Source organism: Physcomitrium patens, chromosome 5 (assembly GCF_059467195.1).
Source record: "Physcomitrium patens ecotype Gransden chromosome 5, ASM5946719v1, whole genome shotgun sequence".
In the NCBI taxonomy this organism is placed as follows: domain Eukaryota; kingdom Viridiplantae; phylum Streptophyta; class Bryopsida; order Funariales; family Funariaceae; genus Physcomitrium; species Physcomitrium patens.
Genome location: NC_143414.1, coordinates 20,858,643 through 20,881,671, shown reverse-complemented (window position 1 = coordinate 20,881,671; position 23,029 = coordinate 20,858,643). Strand labels below are relative to the sequence as shown.

The following is a 23,029-nucleotide window of genomic DNA, read 5'->3' as shown; positions in this document are numbered from 1 at the left end:
TGCAATCATGGTGCTCAATGTAATGTATTCTTCTTCCTTCACTTGTCAGCTTTCACCTTTCTACTGAAGCTTAATGGGAATGAACAATCAGGTGTTTGACTGAGACGTGAGAGGTGTAACCTCAAGTTCACCCTGTTGAGGTAATGAATAATTGTGTCATATTTTAAAATAATTTTAACTTGAATAAAATAATTTAATCATCAAAATTTTAAACATATATACATATAATTGTATTCTATGATATAAATAATACTTAAAAAAATAAACTTATGTCTTAAAAACATGGCTATTACTTTCTATCTAGTTATTTGATTTAATAACCATGTTTTTTTATTTTAAAGCTAGAAGTAAAGAATATATTAGTTTAATATCTTAAAATATGCATTGTTATTGTACTAAGTGTTATCATGTAAACCTATGATACCTATGTTAAAAATTCTAATCTTATAAAGATTATTCTACAAAATACTTTATAGTTCTTTGAAACTTTTAAAAACAATTTATGAAGGTTTTTTGTATTCAATTGTTACCTTTCAAAAAAAAAACTAATAATAATAAATATAATATAATAAAAATTAATTTACCTTATTATCTTATAGATAGTATATTATATTTAAAAATAAAATAAAATAAAATAAAATAAATTTCAAAGTATGCCAATTCCAAGGATTAGGAATTAATTTGTATAACATTGAGGTAGCCCAATTTTAGATAGGACAAGTTTCATGAAAATATCAAAATTTGTAGAGAATTGATTTTAGCTTTTAGAAATAATATAAAGCACGGTGAATATTAATATGAAGGCCAATTTTGTTCCTCTAAGAATTAATCAAGATGTCTTTGTGGTATATAAGCCAAATGAACATATCTTTCTTATGGAAATGGAATTGGACCAATATTTTGACTAATTACAGAAAAAATCTTAATCCAGGAATACATCCTGTTTCCTTAGTACAAGGTTTGTAGAGGAAATATTACTTTGAATTAACTTCCTAGTAAGTTTTGCAAAATATATTATAAGTTCTTCACAAGTAACTTATGAATAAGGAATAAGATCAAAGGTCAAATCACTGATTGGACTGTAGAAGAATTCTACACAAAGTGCTTATTTTTTTTTGTAGGCTTTGATTTTGGAACCAATCTAACAATTTTGTAAAATCTTGCCACTTTGTTTTCATTGTCTACTAAAAATACGGTTTTCTTATTCTTAAGAGATAATTTCATCAAAATAAATCTAATAGAAATAGATTGTTCTATGTTATTGTGCTCTATTTGAGATTTGGGGTAAGAGACCAAACTACACTCTCTAAAACATTAAATACTTGTAGTTAATACAGATTTTTTAATAACTACATTCAATATCAGAATGAATGTATTGATATTTGTATATTCTGATATTGTAGACATTAAATTCTGATATTGTATTCAATACTTGTTTCAATATCCATTAAGACCTTTTTTAATAATTCTATTATATCATAATTGGTAGATTCAAAATTCAAGTTTCCATACTTAGTGGTACACTTTTGAAAACATTAGCTTACTACATACCTCTTTTTACTTTATACTATATTAAAAGCTCAACGCTTTTAAAGAAGATTTATTCTTCACTAAACATTGGACATATAAAAGATTTATATTCTTGTCTTTTGAAGAAGGCTTCTAGGTATTTAGACCCTTTAAGCACAAATAAAATACTTTTATTGTAGAAGTTTTATGAAAAACAATTGTTTAAAAATTAATGCAAAAACATCATCTTTCTTATGAAGCATTAAATTTTTGAATAAAGCAAATCTTAGAAGAAAGTATATATAATTTGTTTGTTTTTTGTTTGTTTTTTGTTTTTTGTTAAATTTTAAAAATTGAAATTTCTACAAACAATAAAATATTATTGTTAATATATAGTATTTACTAGTTATACTTAATCTTATAAAAAAATCATCTACTCATGTAAAAATATAAATAAATATGAAATGCAAAAGTTCAATTAACCATTAACCTATATAGTTTTGATTTGTCATATTATATTTTATACACCTCTTATGGTTCATGTTTTTCAATGAAGTTGAGTCCTCATATATAACTATTTGCAATCTTGGAATGTAATTAAATAATATCATTTAAACCATAGGAGAAAAGATTGTGTTATTGTTTATCAACTTTTCTCTAAAATTCTAATCATTTTAGAAATTTGAAATTACAATTAGAACTATTGAAGTACATTCAACCTTTACTGATTATCATGTGAATTCAGAGAATATTAAAACTTTAAACTTCACTAAATTAAACAAGCGAATAAAAAATTAGTAAAATCAATAACATTATCATTAATATTAAAATATTTAAACAAACTTTCCTACATAAAAACAAACCTTTCAATTTTTTTCCGCTTGTTACATTCCCAGGAACCATGACATTACACGTTCGCTATACACGTGAATCCCAGACTTTTATTTGCATTTTTGTACATTTTTCCCTCCAATACAACCTTCGGTACTCTCTTTTGAACATCAGAATAAAAATTTGATGACGACCTTTCATTGTAGGTTTTTGACATTAACATGAGTGCCTGAACATGGAATGTCCGTAAACCACAATTACCCTACCTTCTTCCAGTAGGTCCAACTCAAAATCCACATCCTCTGGGGGTAACTTGAGCTTACAATGACCTAAAACATGATAACTACAACTATTCAACTGTATCTGCCTAGCGTCTGTAAAATCAAACACAAGTACTTCTAGACTAATAACCTTTCATCCATGGCGAAGAGAAGCTATGAGCAATGAAAACACTATTGCAGACCAAACCCGGTGGAATTCGCAATCGCGAGCTTGAGTCTGTTTTCTAGTTTGGATTTAGAGCTATAATTGGGTACCATCAGAACATTGAAGCAAGTGTGCGCAGTGGGTAACCTGCAGCCACGATGTCAGAGTTAAAAAAGATGAGTACCAGTAATATCCAGAGAACCAAGACTTACAAGTTCATACCACAGAAACATAAATATTTTATAAACCTTTAAAATCAACTGAAGGTTCTATAAGTACCTATCAGTATCATCACCATTACGTGTGATGATGAACTTCAAGGTGGCGAGGCCTCCAACTGGTGCACGGTCATTCCCTGTCGTGAAAAAAAGAAGTTGCTTTTTCTCATCCAAAGACATGCTTTTTACCTACCAGCACAAACAAATAGGTCAATTGCATTAGTTTCAACTCCTCGTTTGCTCATAGCATACTAGGATAAGTCATTACTAACGATCCGTTTGACCTAAAAAATGGTCTCTCTCCTCAAAACCCTTGATGTCAGATGAAACAATAGATTTCACCACATAGCTTGGTGCCACTCACCACCTCCCAAAACCATTTGATAACTTGGCTATCCTTCGTGTAGCCGTTCTCGTATTTAGTCACACGCTCAAGTGCCTGAAAGTCCATGAATCAGTGAATCAGTTTATGCAGATAATCTGCTAAGGAACAACATAAACGTATCTAGTTTCATAGCAATTCAATGCAAGAAATCAAGATGGCACTCACATCAAAGTCAAAGTGAGGTAGTCCACAGATAAGAAGCTCCAGTTCTTCGTGACGGAAAAGACTTAATGCTGGTCCTATACAAACCTGCAAAAACACCTTATGTAAACCAATAATTTTAACTAGTCAAAAATGCAAAGTATGAAGTTCAGAACATTGATTTCCTATGAAAAATTACAAAGGATAGAAAATGGACCTGATAGAAACCTTCCAAGAAGGCGTCAAACTGTTCTCGAATTGAATCTTCCAGTAAATATTTGACATAGAGGCTGACATATCTGACATAAGTAACACCAAACACAGTGAAAAGATGTGCCAGAGTTGCCATCGCAAGAAAGTAGCGATCAAGTGATCGAAAAATCCAACATAGATCTAAGACGTGAGTAATTTTTGATGGAAATGTACGCATACGCACTACGCATCCTACACAAAGAGAACAACCACATAAATTTCGACATATCAAAATTAACATTTCAGTACCTTTCTCTGTTATCATTAGTTACAGTTATGTTTCCACCGTCTTCAACAAGATCATAAATCTTCATTTCACCGAAATATTCATATGTGATCTGTAGTATGAACATGTCAGTCATTACTCTTGCTAAATGAAATCTCAATATTACCCCGGATGATGCCATTTGAAAATCAATTTGAATATCGAAATAAAGTGATTTGATAATTTCCATTCTACAGAAAACATCCACGGGTACCTGAAAATTTTGACAAAAAGTGGATTCAACATCTCCTTGATATACGAATAGCTCTTCAAGCCCCTTTGCTATCTGAGGTTCCAAGTCCCTAAGATCCTTGAGGGAGACACTTTCTCTTAAGAGCTTCTTGTAAACCGCCTGAAATCTCACCACAGGGCAGATGTATCAGTTTTCAAAATTGAACAACTACATGACTAGGACTAGTACCCAACTATGTGAACTAAGGCTTTTCGAAATACTTCAGAATCGAATTCTGCCAAAAAGATCATGACTCATTACGTACAACATTACAAGATTGTCTAAATTCATCACATTGAACACAGAACCAGTCGTGTAAATTACCTATAAAAGGACAAGGTCCATACCTTCGGGAAGTGAATATCCAGAATGACTCCGTTATAAATAGCTAGGCCTAGAATGTTCCCCACCTGCCTTATCACCATTCCTTTCAGCTTCACCTATCAAATGTGACTAAAACATTTTCTGCAGCCAATTGACTAAAAAATAATACAAGTGTTAATACTTGTAGCAATGAGCATATGCAAGAGCTGAGTCAAAGTATACTTACCAGTCTAAACTCATGTTTAGTTTCCATTGAATCGCGATTGAACCAAAAATGACGAGTATCTTCATTATATGTGAACATTCCTACAAAATCGCACAACATACGAAAGTCGTGTAAAGAACCACTTCATAACTACAAACTCAGAGTCTGATATAGATAGTGGATGGTTAGTGCCGTGTTAACACCAGGTCTTAAACAGCATCAAATGAACCATCCAAATCTATTAAGAATAATTTTATTAAGTCTTACCATAACCAACGTTAAAGAGTTCTCGAATCAGCAGCTGAAAAAATTCCTTGGTAACGCCTCCTTCGTCTACACCAGCTTCTCCCTCAAATATAACCTGGGACATTCTTGAAAAGTGTATTATGCGTTTTAACTCGTGACAAACGGCAACGCCACAGCCTACTTAAACCCATCTACTCCTGAATTTTCAAGATGCACCTGTGCCGGGGCACCACCAAAATTCCTAAACAAGATTACTTCGAACAAGAATAAATGAAACAGATGGAGGAATAGAAGCAGACACCTTCAGAGGCTTCTTCAAGTCATCCTCATATTCTAATTGCCGCAAAGTGTCTGCAACCAAGGAGCTGCGGCGGACCTACAAAATTGACAGAAATTACAACGTGATCTGAAGTCCACACTAATCACAATAAATGGGTAGTGGTTCCGAAAGGATTGGAAGGTTACATACAGTGAGGATTAGAAACGGGTTCTGCAGCTCTGCACTAAACAGCTGCGTCATGACGGAAAGTCGCAACTGATTGGTCTTCTGTATATTTGCCTCCAACTGAAATTACAAAGAAAAAGTTAATTTGTTTTCCTCGTTGAAGCTAAAGTATAAACTTCAACCATCGTATCAATACTGAATACAATTAGCAACATATTCTAGTATGGCCTCACCTGTAGAATTTTGCTCTTCGCAACAGGAGTCAATATAAATGGAAACTGCACTTGCACATAACTGATGTCACTAGCTTTGATCGCGATCCAAACATAATAAAAATTCCAGAACCCATAATATCATCAAATGCTTACTGCAACGCAAATCTCCTACCCTCTCCGACAAAAGAAATCTTGATCTAGATAGTTTCTTCTCATTTAAGGCAAAATTGCACATCTCCCAAACCAAAGCAACAGAAATACCTGGCAAAATGCAACTATCGGTACATCATTATTAGCGAATTTAACATTGCTCCAACGGTAGTAATCATCCTGAGTGAACCAAACAAGAATTAAATCTCAATGTATCCTGATCTACTTCACAAAATCACTTCAATGCGTAGGATTTTTAATTGACGTGGAACATACTTATGAAGGAACTTTAATGTCTAATCCAATTAGAGTAGATTAGAGGTAGTCCATAATGCATGCAGCTATTCTGGCACCTATGCAAAACCATGACAAAGAAATAGAAGTGTCCACTAACACAAATTAGGATATACGGCTCAGAAAACAAAGAAAAAACCTCAAAAGCGATAAAAAAGAAAAAAAAGAAAAAAGCAAACGTATTCACAGAAATTTTCATTCGTCAAGGATACCGCTGTAACCATCACAAATACCTACTTACCTCTAAACTCGCGTGATTGCTAATTGAAGTGTTATAAAAGTCAGAATATGGAACCAAGACTTCCTTGCTATCAGCTTCATATAGTATCGAGAGCGCCTACAACCAAAAACCAAAAAACAATTTGCGCTTTAATGCATCACTATTGTACAAAATTAAGATGAGCATAACCTAGAAAAATGAAACGACTCAGGGATCAGCCAAAGAAGTACCACACAAACTCTTGGTGAATTACCTTAAGAGAGCCTAGTACGTCTGAATGAATGCCTTCACGACTGCTCGATAATTGGGTTTCTCTGGCAGGACAAAACAGAAAAAATCGCTGAACTAACTCTCTGCTTCTTTTTTTAAATTGAGTTGAAAATTATGTAACAGACGATGTAGTAACTGTTCTGATGATGTTCTGATGATGTTCTGATGATGTTCTGATGATGTTCTGATGATTCCCTGTACAAGCCTTTCTATGGAGGTTTATTACATCCTTTAGTCGGTGAAAGATATACGTCAAAATACCATCCACATCAGCAAAATGGAAAATCGCTGCAATGTGCATAGGTTTCCTCACCTGTTTGAAATAAATCTATGAATACCCCGCACAAAACGCCCTCCAAAAATGTCTTTTGGATAAGTTCGTAACCACTTACACATTTTCTGTAAGGGAGAGGTAATAATCACACCATTAGATACAGGAGAAGCTTGTGCAGACGACCACCTCAAGAAGGTGGCTGAATTTGAAAATAGAAAATTGAACCTAGAACATCTTTTTGCTAACATAGGTAAAGCACTTTTAAAATGTCTGACGTAAGTTCTTCCATATCCCACTTGTCAAATGCTCAAGTACCACATGTGGTTCATTTCTAGGTTAAGAATGGTCAATCTTACTCTTTTAGCAGAAGCAGAGATCCGGTGAAAGATCGAAAACAAATGGACCGATATCATATCCCCAGGACTGTAGAAGAACATAAGGAATGAACCAATCAGACGGACAAAAATCGTACAAATCAATAAGCAATTAAATATACGTCCTATGCCCAGAAGCTATATGCATGGCACTAGATATTATAGAGACGCACTTATTCCTGTAGCAATCAATGAGGCCGTGCAGAAAAATACTCACCCGTTCTCTCCAATGAGAGGACATTGTAGACCAATGAGCAGTACCTGCGACCATTTTAAAATCAGCGGAGCATACTCTAAACTCATGCATCCAACTGCAACACAAGATGGATACCAGTTCAACAACCTAATTCACATGGGGACATAAGTAATTGTCAGCTGTGAACAGTTACTGTTGTCCTGCATGAGCAACAGTGATTCAGCACATGACAAGTGTAAGATGAATGAAGCACGAACTTTGCGATTAGTAGCAATAGCAGCAAGCTCTGCAATTGATTACCTTTTCCCACAATGATTCTGGCACTTCATCCATGTACTTCTCTATACCCTGGAATAAGCGTACCATAGCCTCACCAAGCTTTCTCACGATCTGCTCAATCAAGGAGAAACTTGTCATGGAAAGACTCTAAACATTCACGACCCAAGTATTTAACATGATACTTGCATGTAAATTAGCACAAACGACATAATACTAAGCCGAGTGAAGCTAACTCTTCTTTCTAAACCCAAAAATAATGGTCAACAATGTCTGCAATTCTGGTGACAGAAACTAAAACACATGGAAAACTTAAAAGCTGCTACCTCTGGATTTAAAAGCTGCAAGACACCGTGGTAGATAGCTTGCACGAGTTCCAAGTCTAGACCTGGACCTTCGCTATCTTCGCCTGTACACCATGCAAAAAATCCTTTAAGAGAAAGGGAATGTACCTCTAAAAACTTGAGTTTTCGAGCAAGAAAACATGGTGCTAATACATATAAAACAAGGTTCACCATAAGGGATCCATAAAAGACAACTAAATTCCCGTTGGAAACACCATCCTCGCTGCCTTCCACAACTTTCATTTGCGCAACAATTACATAGCATATGATAATGCTGGAATAAATTGTACCTCTACTATGAACACGATCAATGATCTGATTTTCATCTCCATTAATATTTCTTGAGATTTTTTGTGTAAATACCACAATGAGGAATCTGACGGAAGAGAAGATGTCCTCCAGGGCATGAGCTAAAACTGGAATCGCTCGTGAAGAGGCTGCTACATTCTACACAATGTTATGCGCAGAGGGTCATACAGATGTATAATACCATTACCTTGCTTAGAAAAAACAAGACCTCAGAAATGAAAAGTATTCAGTATTAACTTTAACTATACGAAGTTCATTGTCAACTCAGAATGCTCCAGGTGAGGGTTTCCCTAGAGGATATTGGGTTCAGGGCAGGCAGAAGTCCAACTATCGGTAGAGTGACAATATAAAGAGCTCTACCGAACAAACCAAAAGGTAAGAAAGAGGACTTTACGCAGTACAAGCCTGCAACGAAAAAGATTCAAAGTTGCAGCTGAATGATAGGCACGTTAATAGAAAGAGACTCACTAAATTTTTGTGAAAACGAAAGAACCAAGGAGTTCACCTGAACAATCTGCAAGAGTGATGGCAATTTCATTGGCCTAAGCCCGCTGCCATGTCTGTTGTCCACGTCCTTTCCCCCAGGTAAACATGGCTTGGTTGCAGATCCCTCAACCAAACTACTTTCACTGGATGTATCAAGTAGTTGTCTGCGAGAAACAAATAGCATCACCAATGTATATGGCGCTATATACATGGAATCTCAAGTCAATTCAAATTGAAAAGGAAATCAAGATGTGTAAAACTGAAGCGCACCTCTCAATTCCTAAATGTCCCTGTTGGTGTTCCATTATGTGTTCACAAACAACCATCGTGTGTTCCCCACCTGCCACTGCAAAGAGTGGTCGTTTGCCATCCTCAACGCTGAAAAGCAACTTTGGAGAGAATTGAATTTCGCTGCAGATTGAAGTGCTATTCAAGTAAGTGTTATGCATTAGAGAGTGAGTAAGTTGCAACTAGTGTTCATTAGGACACATTCACAACGACAAAGAGAAACGCATATGTGACCATAAGTCGAGAAGTCACACCTGTCACATGTTCCAAGTTGCCTTTGCTCACAATCACCCCAACCATACACTTCTCCTCGGTCTAACAACACAACAGTATGACGAGCACCCGCCGATACTTGTACCAGAACCCTTCCTTCAAGTTGGTGTACTTGTTTCGGGCTTAGGACATCTTCTTTGGTACCATGGCCGGTTTGCCCCCATAAACCATGTCCCCACTGACAACAATAGTTACATGAAGTATGATTTCTATTTGGCACACAAGTACATATTTCACACAAAAACATGTAAAAACAAAGAAAGTTAGAGCGAAGCTTACGCTGAACAGCCGACCATCACTAGTGATGGCCAGTGTGTGATCCCCTCCGCATGCGATTTGAATCACATCATGATCTACCAATGCTTTCACTGCCACAGGAAGTTTTATGTTCTGAGTGCTACCGTGTCCAAGTTGACCATACTTTCCTCGACCCCATGTGAACACCTGAAGGGTTACATCAAAACATAAACAAAGGCACATTAGTAAAATTGTTAATAAATCAGAGTTAATTTCAAAAAACTATATTATATTATTAGCAACTGGAAATTAGTAAAGATGAAAGAAAGATCTTCCACTTACCTTCCCATCTACAGTCAAAGCCGCACTGTGGTTCTCACCACAAGCAATCTGCAAACTCGATTCCCAAAAATAAGAAGCCATGAAGAAACGTTTGCAGGCATTACACAAGCAGCATGCACAGCTGGCCAACCAACACAGTCGTTAGTCTGCACTAAATTCAGGTCAAGCTTAGAATCAAAGATCAGCATAACCTCTAACACCAGGTTTTCCGCACGTCAAATTATTACCTGAGTGACACCCAGACCCCATAGGCTCTTCACAAGCGAGGGTGTACTACAACCATCCAAGTTCCCATGTCCCAAAGCACCAGAACTGCCGTCTCCGAAGGAATAGACATCCCCGCTACCTGTTTGACAATGTGGTCAGCAAGCCTTTTAAGACGCAAAGTTATGAAAAACTTCTAGAGGGTAGAAAAGCACCTGTAAGAGCTAGAGTGTGGTAACCACCAGCTGCCACACGAGAAAAGTGCAGATCGCGTGATCCTTTCACGATACGAGGCTGTACCCCATCAACAATATTTCCTGAATCGAATCCCAGTTGTCCATATTCATCTCCTCCCCAGGACGCTAGCGCACCAGTCTCTTTGTGACAAGAAAAAAAATAACAACAAAATTAATCAGAATGAAGGTTTGGTAAAAGACCACAGAGCCCTGTACCACCACATCAATTCCGTAAAAACAACGCTTTCTAGAATGGAAGCACAATTCTGCAATGAACTATGTCATAGAGCTAAAGAATCCGCAGAGGAATTCTATCGGCCCATTTCCTCGAACTTCTTCGTAAAAATCCAAATTTTGGATATGTATTCTGAGCAATAGCATGGTTTCCTATGTACAATTGGCTAAACAAGACAGGGACGTGAGATCAATCGAGATGGATCCTCAACATCACGATAAGAGACTCGGAATAGGATTAATGACACCAATCGAACACATACTATACTAAAACTTCACTTCACACTAGGCCAAAAGCGTTCAATCGAACCTGTGACGGCTACAGTATGCTTAAATCCACACGCTATGTGCGTCACCATGTGCGTGTCTAGGGCGGCAACCCGTATGGGGACCACCTGTTCCTCCATACCTCGAACTCCCAATTGACCTGCATCATTGCTCCCGGTCGTATAAACCTCCCCCTCATCTGGTTCACACAGAACACCAATGCGAACTAAATAACCGTAGAAAATCTAACATCTTTCGTAATGCTGGTCTCTATCATCAGCGTCACAGAACATTACAAGCTACTAAAGATCAAAATTACTGTAAAGTTCAAGGGATACTACCGAACTTCACCAGTAAGAAATGCGGTATGGTAATCTGAAGCTGCAATATGTACAATGTCCTTGCCGACCAAGGTTGATAGAGAAGTAGGGGTAGGGTGATCAGAGTAATCTCCGATACCCAACTGTCCTAGATCTCCTCGCCCCAATGCGTACACTGCTACACCACAAACCCATATCCGTAAAAATATATATCAAAACTTTCCACTATTATAACTTGGTCCACTCAGAAGCCGTATATTATTTCAGAAGCCGTATATTATTTCAGAAGCACCAGATAAGTCAGATTAAATTTAGATTTCAATCGCCAGACATTTCTTATCGCGAAGCCTACAGAACGCAGGGTCCCCGGTCTAAACCATGTCACTACTCATCTCACCTAGTGGACACGAAAATGTTCGCAATTGTAACCCAAATCTCATACAAAATTTGAATAGGTATTTGAATACTGAAAACCAAATCAGGCAGAAAGGATATATGCACGAGATTCATGAATTACATCTCCATCCCCAAAAAACAGCATTGCATCACAAGTAGCCAACAATTCACAATACTAGTTGTTTGGGAGACGTGTTTCCGGACGCTGTTACCACCCAAACAGTGTCGCATAACTCCCAACGAAGTTCTTACCCAATATATCTCATTACTACCAACCTACAACCCGAATCCCAAACCGATCTTTCCACTTAGAATCGTGAAACCTAAATTTTCCACTTCTCAAGCCGCAAAGCCAACCACCGGGGTTATGACTCAAAAAACAAAATTCACACATACCTCACACTCCACCAAATTCTCATAAGATACACAGCAAAATTCAACAACACCACGAAATTCAAACAAACTAGTTTTGACTACAGTACCGCAAATAGATGGGTGGCCCTGCATGGCTGAAACGAACAAACAATGTCCAACCCACTACCGTCGAAGGAGAAACGAGAAAATTCAGAGCTTAGAGGGAGAAAGTCGAGGAGGAGCAGGAGCAGGAGCCTAGCGCAGGGACGGTACGAGGTGGCAGGAGATCCATATACACAAATATACTGCCTGCAATAGATTCAAAAGGGACCCAGAAAATAGGATGATTAGCGGCAGTGCAGGACAGCACAGATGGCCCGATGAATCTAGAAGACAACGCGAGCAGCCTTGAATGCCGAGACCGATTGGAGAGACGAGGCGACGCAACGAGGAAAACCCCATCGCCGAGGAGGACGAGGTCGAGGACGAGGACGACTCACTCCTCCGCCATGCTTCTCGGCCTCTGCCACCCCCCCCACCTGGCTATGTTTATCCTCTTCATATTCTCCTCACTTTCTCTCACCAACTTCATCGTTAATTTCTCGTTTCTGACACAGACTGTATCACCCACTCATGGCATTCTTGATACAATAGTTACTGTTACTAAATTATGTGGTAATAAAGTTTTCATTTTATCTTCATTATAGCACATAAAAGGTGTGCACTTTTGCTGGAACTTGAAAGAAAGAGATGGCAAGACTAAGTAGCTATGCTCCCATTTCCCTTGGAATTCATACTGGCGGATAAATCCAAAATCTCCCATTTTGACTACAGTAGATTGCCCAAGCCTAGGGAAACATGTGATGTGCGCATTGATTACATATAAATTCCGTTACCTTGATTGGATGTTGTGTATGAAAGGATGCTACAGCCCACTATTGCGGAGGAAGCGAGAGCCTCGAGGCACATATTTGGAATGGAGTAGCAGATGATGTAGTTGTAATTAGTTCGTAAAAGGCTGTTTTAAAATTTGCCTTAATCCTAGGTTCGAAGGATGGAAAACCCCCAATCCGATTTCAAATTCGGCCGGTACTTCTCTTCACCAGCTTCCACATTAATCTTCTTGGAGATTACATCATTACGACCACTTGCACTGCTCCAGAATCGTGTAATCGTAGGGAAAGTACTCCAGCTCGTATCACAGGATCAGTTACAATTAATCCCATGACGAAAACAATTCATGGCATGGGCAATTGCGAAGCTGTTGAGCTGTCATGTATTATAACCGCGTGCAGTAGCTTCATTCAGGAATCACAACCAGGGTTGTTACACCCTTCCCCCAGCTTTAAAAAAGGGTGAGAACCAACGGAACGTATTTTATGAAAGGCGCTTGTGGTTCTCTCTCTTCCCAAGGAGAGCAAGGATCGGAAAGAGAGAGACAGAACGCGGCAGTGCCACGAATTCAAGTCTACATTGTGAGCCACAAGTGTATTCTGTTCGGTAGCTGGGTCCAATTTCGAGTCTTCTCTTTACTCACGAGTACTGTGAGCACATGAATTGACTACGCATTTACTTTAGAATCCGCAATGCTAAGAAGATGGTACCGTGATTGATCAGATTTTCATACAGCACATCATGATAGGAAAAGTATGCACAAATCCATTAGAGAATGAAAGTTGCTACAAATTAAAGAAAGGAGCAAAAGTAGACAGAGTTAGAAGAAAAGCACACAAAAAAGCAAGAAAGACAGAGACGAGAATTAACAATTGCTGCCACAGTGTGCACAACTGGGAAGAAAGAGGGGCGATGAAGAGCACCAGCGAATTCATCAGCAATAACTATGTTTGATTGTTCTGAATGCGTTTAGGACCTTCAAGCCCAGTTTAAATGACCATAAGAATCATTAGTTCCCTTGCAAAGAAGTGAATAACATTTACTGTTAACATGCTACTTCACAGAATTTAATCACCCTCTAAACTTTACGTAAATGTGCTACAACTCTTAAACGTGACAAATCAACCTTTCTGCTGCTCATAGTATAGTCTGAAAAACATGCACTTCATTATTAGTGAATAAGATGATGAGCTTGCTGTACAGGGAAAGCAGTTGCATGGCATTATTTCCTTTCGAGTATGTCCGTGACTATACCAACAGCTATGGTTTTACCTCCCTCTCTCAAGGCTATCCGCCCTAGAGCTCGAAAATCGCTGTACTTTTCAATGCACACTCCCTCGTCAGGTACTATCTGCAGGACATCAACAACGGCAGTCAGCCTCAACCACAAGGGAATACTTTCGAGTCTTACATTTGGAGGAAATCAAAGTAATCAGTAGCTTCCAATATACCACCTAGACCACAATGAACCTTCCCCGGTGAAAAAAACATATCGTACCACAACAATAGCACTCTGATTGGCAGTCAAATGCCGAGGACGCTGCCTCAAGACTGTCCCTTTCTTAGGGTCCAACAAGGATACAAGCTGATCCACCCTTGCGGGCTGTCGTGCATGATGGACATGCAAAATCACCTGTATACTATCAACAGTCATTAGGTAACGTCGCGCACTGGGATTCACACTCAAAACAAGAGAAATTTCATAACACAGCACATACCAACTCCAACTGCACATGAACTTCCCCTTCAAATACCATCAAACCACAACATAGAGGATGATAGAGCAATAGACTAAACCGGCGGCCATTATAAAATTGAGAGGAGAGCTAGACTTCCACGCGGAACGAACCTGCGAGCCCTTAAGAATTGGAGTCCTGATGTCCAAAGTAAGAAGTTGGACCTCAAACCGGGTAGCTACAGGTACCGGGTAGTCAGGATGACAAACCACACCTCCTGGAGCTAACATACCAGGATCAATGCCATTAAGCCCCACATCTACTCCTTCTCCAGCCCTTGCAGTTTTCAATTGCTGTCCCTGCAACTCTATGCTCTTCACAGTAGCAATTTCTCCGCTTGGCATCACTCGAACCTGTCCTATCCACGGTAGACCCATTAACTACTGAAACTGCAATGTCTTGTTACGACATATAACAATAGTTTGGATCCAGAAGAAACATCGTTGGGACCATACTGCCAACACAATGGAATTGGAAAAGGAAAAGTAATATGCCACTTCAGAACAGCAGCTATAACAAGAATAGCAGTCCGGACTGCTATGACAAACAGGTAGCGTTATAAGGACATTGCAAGCGTCTTCCCGATTCGTCCCAACCAAATACATAAAATCAGAAACAGCAGGTTCACTACTAACGACAAATCTGCAGGTGTAATAGGTCCGGAGTCTATAAATCAAGATTACGAACCTTGGTGCCACTGTGAATTGCGCCACTCTCAAGCTTGCCACCAAATGCACTAGGTCCAAGAGTACGAGTTTTCATTACTTCGGCAATAGTAAGGCGCAAAGGTCTGGCCACAAGCCTTGGAGGAGGCTTTAATGAGTCTACCAGCTCTATTAAGCAAGGACCGTTGTACCTGACAAACACAAATTTGCCTCAATTTAGTATTAGCACATAGAGCACCTTGGAGCACTTGAAGGAAAAAAAAAAAAAACAAAACAAAACAAAACAAAACAAAACAAAAAAACAAAAACAAAAACAAAAACAAAACAAAGAAGAACAATATCAGTGCTTGCATGAGTCAAAAGCTGTTTGCATCTTTTATATCTAACCTCAACACATTTGAGGCGCATGCGGGCCCAACAAACATGTTAACGAATCAAACTTCAAAAGTGGACAATTGTTCAAGACGGATCCACAAATAAAAAAGGTCAGGGAACCTTCTAAATTCAAACCATCTCCATTTCTTTCTGAAGACATTGTAAGTTAATAACATGCCTAGTTAGGATGATAGAAGGATTTACAAACCATGCTTTCAATGCTGATTCTGTTGATGCCATTGTTAAATTCTGACCCTCACTCGCACTTACAGGAACCCACTGCAACGATCCGTCCTTAAACCCACATTGCTTCAGGAAAGGTTGAAGTGTACCCCTGATAAAATCAAACCTTTCCTTAGAGAAATCAACAGCATCCAATTTGTTTACAGCTACAATCAGCTGTTCCACACCCAAACTTCTCACTAATTGAGCATGTTCTCTTGTTTGTCCTCTGCCTTGACCCTCTCCCTCCAAACCTGCTTCAAAAGCCCCGATCGAGGCATCCACCACAAGAATCGCAGCATCTGCTTGAGATGCCCCAGATATCATGTTGGGAACAAAATCCCTGTGACCTGGAGCATCTAGAAGCACTACGCGTAGTTTAGGCGTTTCAAAATGAGCAACAGCCACTGTCATTGTTACCCCACGTGCACGTTCTTCTGCACCCTCATCTAGGACAAATGCATATGCAAATGAACCTTTACCCTGGTAATCATTAAAGCATGATTGGAATTGAAGTTAGGATTAACCATTACGTGAAATGTCACATGAAAATTCTACAAGTCAAAGTGCCGAAGAGTTACAACTGGTAGATATACAAAGACAAATGCAAATTCAGAGCTGGCGTAAAAAATATGATGAGACTAGGACCGCACCTGTTGCTTTGACTCCTTTTCATTCTTATGCATTTCTTTCTGAGAAACTCGACCAAGAAGATGTAGAATACGGCCCATGAGAGTAGACTTTCCAGCGTCGACATGTCCAACCTACACTCAGTAGATCATGCTTAAGCTATAAAGAACGAAATCGTATAAATACTACACAAGGGTGAAACTTAAGTTTGAACCAAAAGATCAGAAAACAGTCAGATATGGGAACCTACTCACCACAATGAGATGAAGAAGCTGTCTCGAGTCTTTGTTGGCATCCTTTAACATCCACGGTTCAGGTTCATAAGATTCAAGTGACAATCCATAAGTGCTGGTTGAAGCATCAGCATTCTCTCTGCTTTTCGATTCCATGTAATCGCCACCAACGTTCATTTGTTTCAAAGCATCAGCCAGTTCACCTTCTGGAGCAGAAGAGCTACCGTTTCCCACATGACTTTCACTTGTACTAGCTCCAGAACTTTGAGATAATCCTGGTACATTCAGTTTGGAGACTGCTGAACTGATCGATTTCGAGGTCCCAGCTTTGGCCATGCTACTTCTGGCGCCATTCAATATGTCATCTGGACTTTGGGCAACTCCTGCTTACATGCAAGTTGATCATATGTTGTGAGCAAAAAAGTCATACATTAGAGGAAACACATTAAAAAGGGATGATTCAGACTGCAATACCATAGATTGTATGTGGACAAGCCAAAGAAATAAAATCGGCAGAAAAAGAAACATAAAACGTTTCAAACTGGTTTAATCAAATGCACCAAAAAGAGGTTAATCACGGAAAGAATATCCACACAACAGTACGCGAAGAATGTCTATCCATCCAATGAATGAGAGCAGGTAACAGAGAAGAAAAGATAAACGCTTACTGATAGGTGATTTTTTAAGCCCACGAGCCGCTAAATTTTTTTCGTCTGGAGAAGGAGTATCAAATTTAAATGGCACTGCACGTATAATCAATCGATCTGTTAACCATGAATCTTAAAAATGATAAAAAAATCGCATCTAAAGATAAAGCACTGCCGGATCCAAAAGCACATTACAAACTAAAATACATGCACCTCAATTCTAGGTTCCAAGAAAGGGAACACATAAGGAAAAACACCATGTGAGGATTTTGAACAAATCCACGATTACTGAAGCATACTCAAACAACTTTTTAAGACATAACTTTTCAAAAAATGAATAAGGGATACAATGTTTACTCTAATTTTGATCGAGATGAAATAACGGCAACCAAACATCCATACCTGAACTACAATTTGCTAACAGCTGGAAGATATATGCAAATTTCAAATTCTCAGATTATGCAACCAAACCATACATACTTCAGCACACTGTAGGTTCCAATATTGATGTTTGGCGAAAAGCGGCTTGGCACATTCTTTAAAAGATCATCTTTTTACCAGCATGATATGGACGCTCAACTTCATTGTGACACATTGAATTAGAGTACATTAGTACCAAGCAATACACCCTCACCTATTTTGGAACTAAACGATGAAGAGTCAGCAACTTTGCCCCAAGATTTCTGATATAAAACCGGCATATTACTTCTAAGAGAAGCCGTTGCTTGGTCAGATTTGGTTCCTGGCAGCGGGTTAAAAAGGGCTTTTGCAAGAGGTGAAACTCGCTGGACCTCAGTAACAACATACGCTGCAAACAGCAAGAGCATCTCAGTCATTCCTTCATCGCTCCTAAAATTATATTCCTAAACCCTAATCTTAACGTGACTAATATGGAAAAAATGCTTCGATATGGAAAAAACTGGTAGATTGCACATCTTCTATATGTCAGCAGAGATCAACAAAATAGACTTCTCAGTCACCAAAATCCCTCTGTGATAAAAGATACGCTCAATTTGTTGATTTAACTGAGAGGGGGCAAGTAGTAGTGCACACACATGATTCAAACATTCAAAGACCATAATTCCATTACCGAAGCTTAATCAAGTCCAGCCGCGTAACCTACTCAAGTACTGTTAAATTAGCGTTACTCTACACATCCGTGCTAGTGCCCGAGCCCACATATTCATTAAATGCTTTGCTGCATTGACTCAACAGTATTTTACCTCAACCATAAGAAACACTGAATGCTGAGTAAGCGGACTTAAAATAGAAGCATGTAAAATGATATGACGCAACACCTTTCTCTTTCGAGGATGTTGACGGGTCGCTGACTTTTTCGCTGAGATCTTCGCGTGGAGTATCACAAATGTCGCAAGTCAAACTATCTAATGAATTATCAAAAGTGCACACCGGACAAGCCCATAAACCTTCCTCCGTCTCAGGCTCATTGACTTCAGTTGCGGTAGGCTGCGTTGTAGATGTAAAGCTCTGAGATTGTCCTGATAAATCTCAACAGGCAACCAAATCAGAAAATTAGTGATGGCACATACATGTAGCATTTGGCGATATACCCACGGTGATATGATTTAATCCGATATATCCAGACACAGGTTGAAAAAAACAGTGAAATCAGCTTCCAATTTCTAGTAACAGTGCATTCCAGAATCTATAGCTTCCTTCACGACTATTAAAAGAAGTTGCATAACTCAGCTTTCTATCAGCTTCGTACGTGGTACAAAGGATAGTGAATTTAACTAATGGGAAAAAAGGGATGCAACGAAAAGTCAAAAGATAGAGAACTGTGGCAAGGGGAAAAGGATCAAATTACGAAATGAAATCTACAACCATCATAGATGGAACCAGGAATAGCAAGGAGAAACAGTTGAAATCAAGAGTTCCAAACCCTACAGCTGAAGAATTGGACAAGTCTGTTTTCCCACGTCATGAAAAAATGGTGAAGAAACTCAAAAATCTTACCAGGCACGACTGAAGAGGTAGAAGTCGGCTCCTTGTCCTCCAAGTACTCCTCCTCTTCGTAATAGTCCTCCTCGTCGTAATCATCATAACCGTCGTCGTCGAAATCAGACTGCCTCCATTTGCGAGGCATTGCTGCTTAGCTCCTTTCCGACCACTCTCACACCGTCTATCCACCTAGCTGAACTGGAGCAGCTGAATCCCTAACTGTGAATGCAACAGCATCATTCGACCACCGAAAATTTACTATAGTCAACAAACTATGCTTCTAACCCATAAAAACCACGTATCATCGAAAGCTGTTCGAGCAGAGGGCTACCAGAATCCCGCACTAGTCATGCACTAAGAGGAGGAGCTACTGAAATAAGCACAGACAAGCTGGCAGCAATAGGGAGTGAAGGCGAGAGGAGGGGACCTGGAGGGGAAGGGGGGGGGGGGGGGAGGGGGTTTAGTGGCAGGGGCGAACCCTAAATCAACAAATAAAACAGAGAGAGAGTGTGGGCAACGGACAGTACAACGAAGAGGAAGAAGGGCCAGGTCAAGCTGAAGTTGACGACGACGAAGACGAGCCCAGCTCGGACGAGAGTCGAGCAGAGTCGTCGTCCCACACGGAGGGCAGGGCAGAGAAGAGAGATCTTTGTAAAAATTGTTTACAAATAGGGAATTGTTTACTATTTGTAAACAATTTTTTTGTACCCAACGGCACAAATTTTTGTTAGTGTTTTTAAGGAAGCAAGGAAGGAATCCTTGTTTGAGTCTCTTCCATGTAGATTCTTTCAAAGTATATACTAAACATAAAAGCTAAGAAAGAAAAAATAAAATTTCATAAACTGGAAAACCAATTTTTGTTTGTGTTACTTGGACATCATCAAATTTGAACATGTATCTAACAACACTTATGTTTATACTTGGATGTGAGTATGTTATTACTTTAACATTTAAATAGACTTTTGGTTTGTAGTACAAGTATTATATTTTTATTTTTAAGAAATTGGAACAAGTATTCAAAAAAAAAATACTAATTTTCTTCAACATCAAAAAGTAAGATAAGTCTTTGCTTACACTATCAAATACAATAACTATATACTTCAGTTATAACTGAAAAAACATATAAGTATATATTAATACTATAGCAACTTAGGAATGATCATTATAATTTATTATAGTATACAATAAAATAAGATAACATACAAATGAATATAATAATAATAATAATAATAATAATAAAACACACAAATAATAGTAAAAGACATAGATTTTTATAATATAAAAATATATTATTTTATTTAAAAATAGTAAATAATTAACATTATATTATTCTATATATTTAGGATATGTATGTCATCTACGTCATTGTATCGATAAATTAGTAGATTTGAAGGCATTTATTTGTTTTGTGATTAAACCTCTTTCTTCTTCTTCTTCTTTTTTTTTTTTTTTTTTTTTTTTTTTTCTTTACAAAGACAAAACTCCTATAATTCTAAAACCAATTCTTATTATGTAAAGAATAAGAATAAATAAATTTTAGCTTCCATTGGTGTTATTAGAATTTTTTTTATTAAAATTAAGAATAGATAATAAATCAACTCTGTTTTAAAAAAAGCTACTTGATTTTAGTAAATTTTATTCATTTTAATTCATTCTTAAATTTTCTTCAAGAAAATATGATAATAATCAAGTTATATAAATTATAATATTTTTCAAGATTTTATGATATTTTCAAAGATATTTATAAAATCTAGAAGAACCAAAAAAATAATAAATTAAATTAAATGAATATATTACTTTCTGTATTTTGAAATATCAATGTTTAGAATTTAATCTGAGTAGGTTCTGAAAAATGTAATAGTACTTATGAAGTGCTTGAAAGAATATATTACTTACATTTTGTTTGATTATAAGTTCCAGAATATTAAAATTGATCTTAAAGAATATAAACAATCTATCTTTCAACTCATTTGAAATTTATTGTGAAGTAAATTTGTAGCTTTGGAATAAAAATTCAACAAACATATTACAAAGAATTTTTATTACTTAGAGATATTTTAAATTATTTTTAAATTTAAAAATAAAATAAAATTATGGATTAAATGTTCATGATTTCAAAAACTATAAATAAGTAATTACTTTCTACTATCTATATAATAAAAATAAATCTAGTTATATGACAAAGACATCAAAAAGTTTTCTCATTGACTAATTAATTGAGACAAAGAATTCTTCTTATTGACCAAAAACCTATATTAACCTTTTCACAATGCAAAAATATATGTTGTCTTTTCCAATGTAAAAACATTTGTTGTCCTATTACATTATAAAAATTTATATTGTCCTTTCACAATGTATTTTTTAAAAAATATTTAAACTTAAAATATTACAATAGATATAGTTTATTTTAAAATTTTATTAAATTAGCTATTTTAGTTATTGAAGTAATTTTTTATATTTAAAATATATGTATAAAATCTGTTTATATTTTTATTAATTTTTTATATAATTAATTTTCAAAATACAATTAAGATCCTTAATTCTAAAGATAATGAAGTCCATATCATATTGAAGAAACATAAGTTAGAAGTATCAATGCTTAATATCATCAAAGTTGTTGATAAAGAGAAGTGTAAAATATAGTCACTCTCACTTCCAATATCCTTTACTTATAAGTAATGGTTGATGTGCTAATAGAAAACTTCTATTTTTTGGTTTTTACATTCATCAAAAAATATACTTATTATATTTTTTGACATTTCACTTACCACAAGCATATGCTTTAACATATACTTTATGTATCTAGGATCTTGTGGCATCTCACCTATCACAAAGATATTCCATAACCTATACTTAATACTCTTATCTATCTATAAATACTTTCTAATAGATCTTTTATTCTATTGATATTATTTATTAGTCCTTAATTTTGAGGCTTACATATAGATTTGGCCTTTTTACATCTTAAGAGCCAATCTTTTGACCATTAATAAATTATTTAAGATAATATCTTCTATATGGTAATATATTCTTTTAATTTTTTTTTAACTTGCTTTGATACTCCTACTTTTTTATTATTCAAAGACTTTCAAATCTAATGTCTTTGTCAATATGTGATATTATAGAATAACTTATATTTGATCTTCAATTCTAGCATTTATAAAGTTAAAAAGTGGCCTTCAAAGCTGTTTTAATGGACTTACTATCAAGGACATGAATTGAAAGAAGATGTATAAACTTAAAAAAATTGTGTCAAAAGAAAAGTGATAAAATATCAATAAAGTAGTATGTATATTAAAAAAAAACTAGAATGACTGTTGCCAAAAGACAAAGAAACTAGAAACTCTTAAATCTAAACTAGAACAAAGAAAAGAGTTGACAAGAGTGAAGAAGGCTTCACTCTTGCCTCTATATATATTATCTAATTAGGAGCTAGATGGCAATGTTCTATAAGACCTCTAATATATGTTGACTTTGCAAGACACATGCCTTAGCTTATAAAGCAAGTTTTCTATGTAAGGGCAACATAATTAGCTTGTTCTTTAAGCTATCAACATGTGTGGCACATGGCTAACTTATCGACTACATTTCTAATCTAAAAAGTTAATTATAGATACCTATAAAGTC

The 23,029-nt window shown here is 36.8% G+C and overlaps 2 protein-coding genes across 6 annotated transcripts; both read right to left on the bottom strand.

Annotated features, from left to right (window-relative positions):
• Positions 1-2,516: 2,516 nt before the first annotated feature.
• On the bottom strand, positions 2,517-12,584 carry LOC112282946 (uncharacterized). 4 transcript variants are annotated; one of them, XM_024521167.3, is made up of 32 exons: positions 12,167-12,584; positions 11,320-11,463; positions 11,012-11,167; positions 10,447-10,608; positions 10,255-10,373; positions 10,028-10,075; positions 9,728-9,892; positions 9,430-9,626; positions 9,158-9,298; positions 8,907-9,051; positions 8,383-8,539; positions 8,075-8,157; positions 7,773-7,862; positions 7,494-7,537; positions 7,259-7,325; positions 6,942-7,027; positions 6,612-6,672; positions 6,380-6,475; positions 5,956-6,024; positions 5,713-5,757; positions 5,504-5,599; positions 5,336-5,410; positions 5,056-5,149; positions 4,810-4,889; positions 4,607-4,669; positions 4,242-4,379; positions 4,012-4,100; positions 3,728-3,809; positions 3,535-3,618; positions 3,349-3,423; positions 3,046-3,173; positions 2,517-2,913 (listed from the first exon to the last, which is right to left on the bottom strand). In XM_024521167.3, exons 1-32 carry the CDS (start codon positions 12,189-12,191, stop codon positions 2,793-2,795), a joined length of 3,225 nt encoding a protein of 1,074 aa, XP_024376935.1. In that variant the 5' UTR covers positions 12,192-12,584; the 3' UTR covers positions 2,517-2,792. The 4 variants fall into 4 exon arrangements, with proteins under 4 accessions (XP_024376935.1, XP_073389997.1, XP_024376936.1 ...); XM_073533896.2 differs by having other exon boundaries at positions 11,320-11,466; positions 12,167-12,549; XM_024521168.3 differs by lacking the exon at positions 12,167-12,584 and having other exon boundaries at positions 11,310-11,452.
• Positions 12,585-13,862: 1,278 nt separating this feature from the next.
• LOC112282947 (uncharacterized) lies at positions 13,863-19,899 on the bottom strand. 2 transcript variants are annotated; one of them, XM_024521170.3, is made up of 11 exons: positions 19,418-19,899; positions 18,739-18,939; positions 18,075-18,248; positions 17,462-17,536; positions 16,815-17,176; positions 16,584-16,694; positions 15,917-16,413; positions 15,356-15,524; positions 14,782-15,021; positions 14,431-14,565; positions 13,863-14,283 (listed from the first exon to the last, which is right to left on the bottom strand). In XM_024521170.3, the coding sequence occupies exons 1-11, from the start codon at positions 19,545-19,547 to the stop codon at positions 14,155-14,157; spliced, it is 2,223 nt and encodes a 740-aa protein (XP_024376938.1). In that variant the 5' UTR covers positions 19,548-19,899; the 3' UTR covers positions 13,863-14,154. The 2 variants fall into 2 exon arrangements, with proteins under 2 accessions (XP_024376938.1, XP_024376939.1); XM_024521171.3 differs by lacking the exon at positions 18,075-18,248 and having other exon boundaries at positions 19,418-19,846.
• Between the last annotated feature and the right edge of the window lie 3,130 nt (positions 19,900-23,029).

What these genes read in the sequence shown, in the direction of transcription:
- LOC112282946 (XM_073533896.2), bottom strand. Translation starts at nt 12,191, where the DNA reads ATGCAGGGCCACCCATCTATTTGCG. An exon ending in GGGGTCTGGGTGTCACTCAG is followed by an intron (nt 10,076 to 10,254) that starts GTAATAATTTGA and finishes TCGAGTTTGCAG; the next exon opens with ATTGCTTGTGGTGAGAACCA. An exon ending in TGCAGCTTTTAAATCCAGAG is followed by an intron (nt 7,863 to 8,074) that starts GTAGCAGCTTTT and finishes TTGATTGAGCAG; the next exon opens with ATCGTGAGAAAGCTTGGTGA.
- LOC112282947 (XM_024521170.3), bottom strand. Translation starts at nt 19,547, where the DNA reads ATGCCTCGCAAATGGAGGCAGTCTGATTTCGACGACGACGGTTATGAT. An exon ending in AAAAGGAGTCAAAGCAACAG is followed by an intron (nt 16,414 to 16,583) that starts GTGCGGTCCTAG and finishes AATGATTACCAG; the next exon opens with GGTAAAGGTTCATTTGCATA. An exon ending in ATCAGAGTGCTATTGTTGTG is followed by an intron (nt 14,284 to 14,430) that starts GTACGATATGTT and finishes GATGTCCTGCAG; the next exon opens with ATAGTACCTGACGAGGGAGT.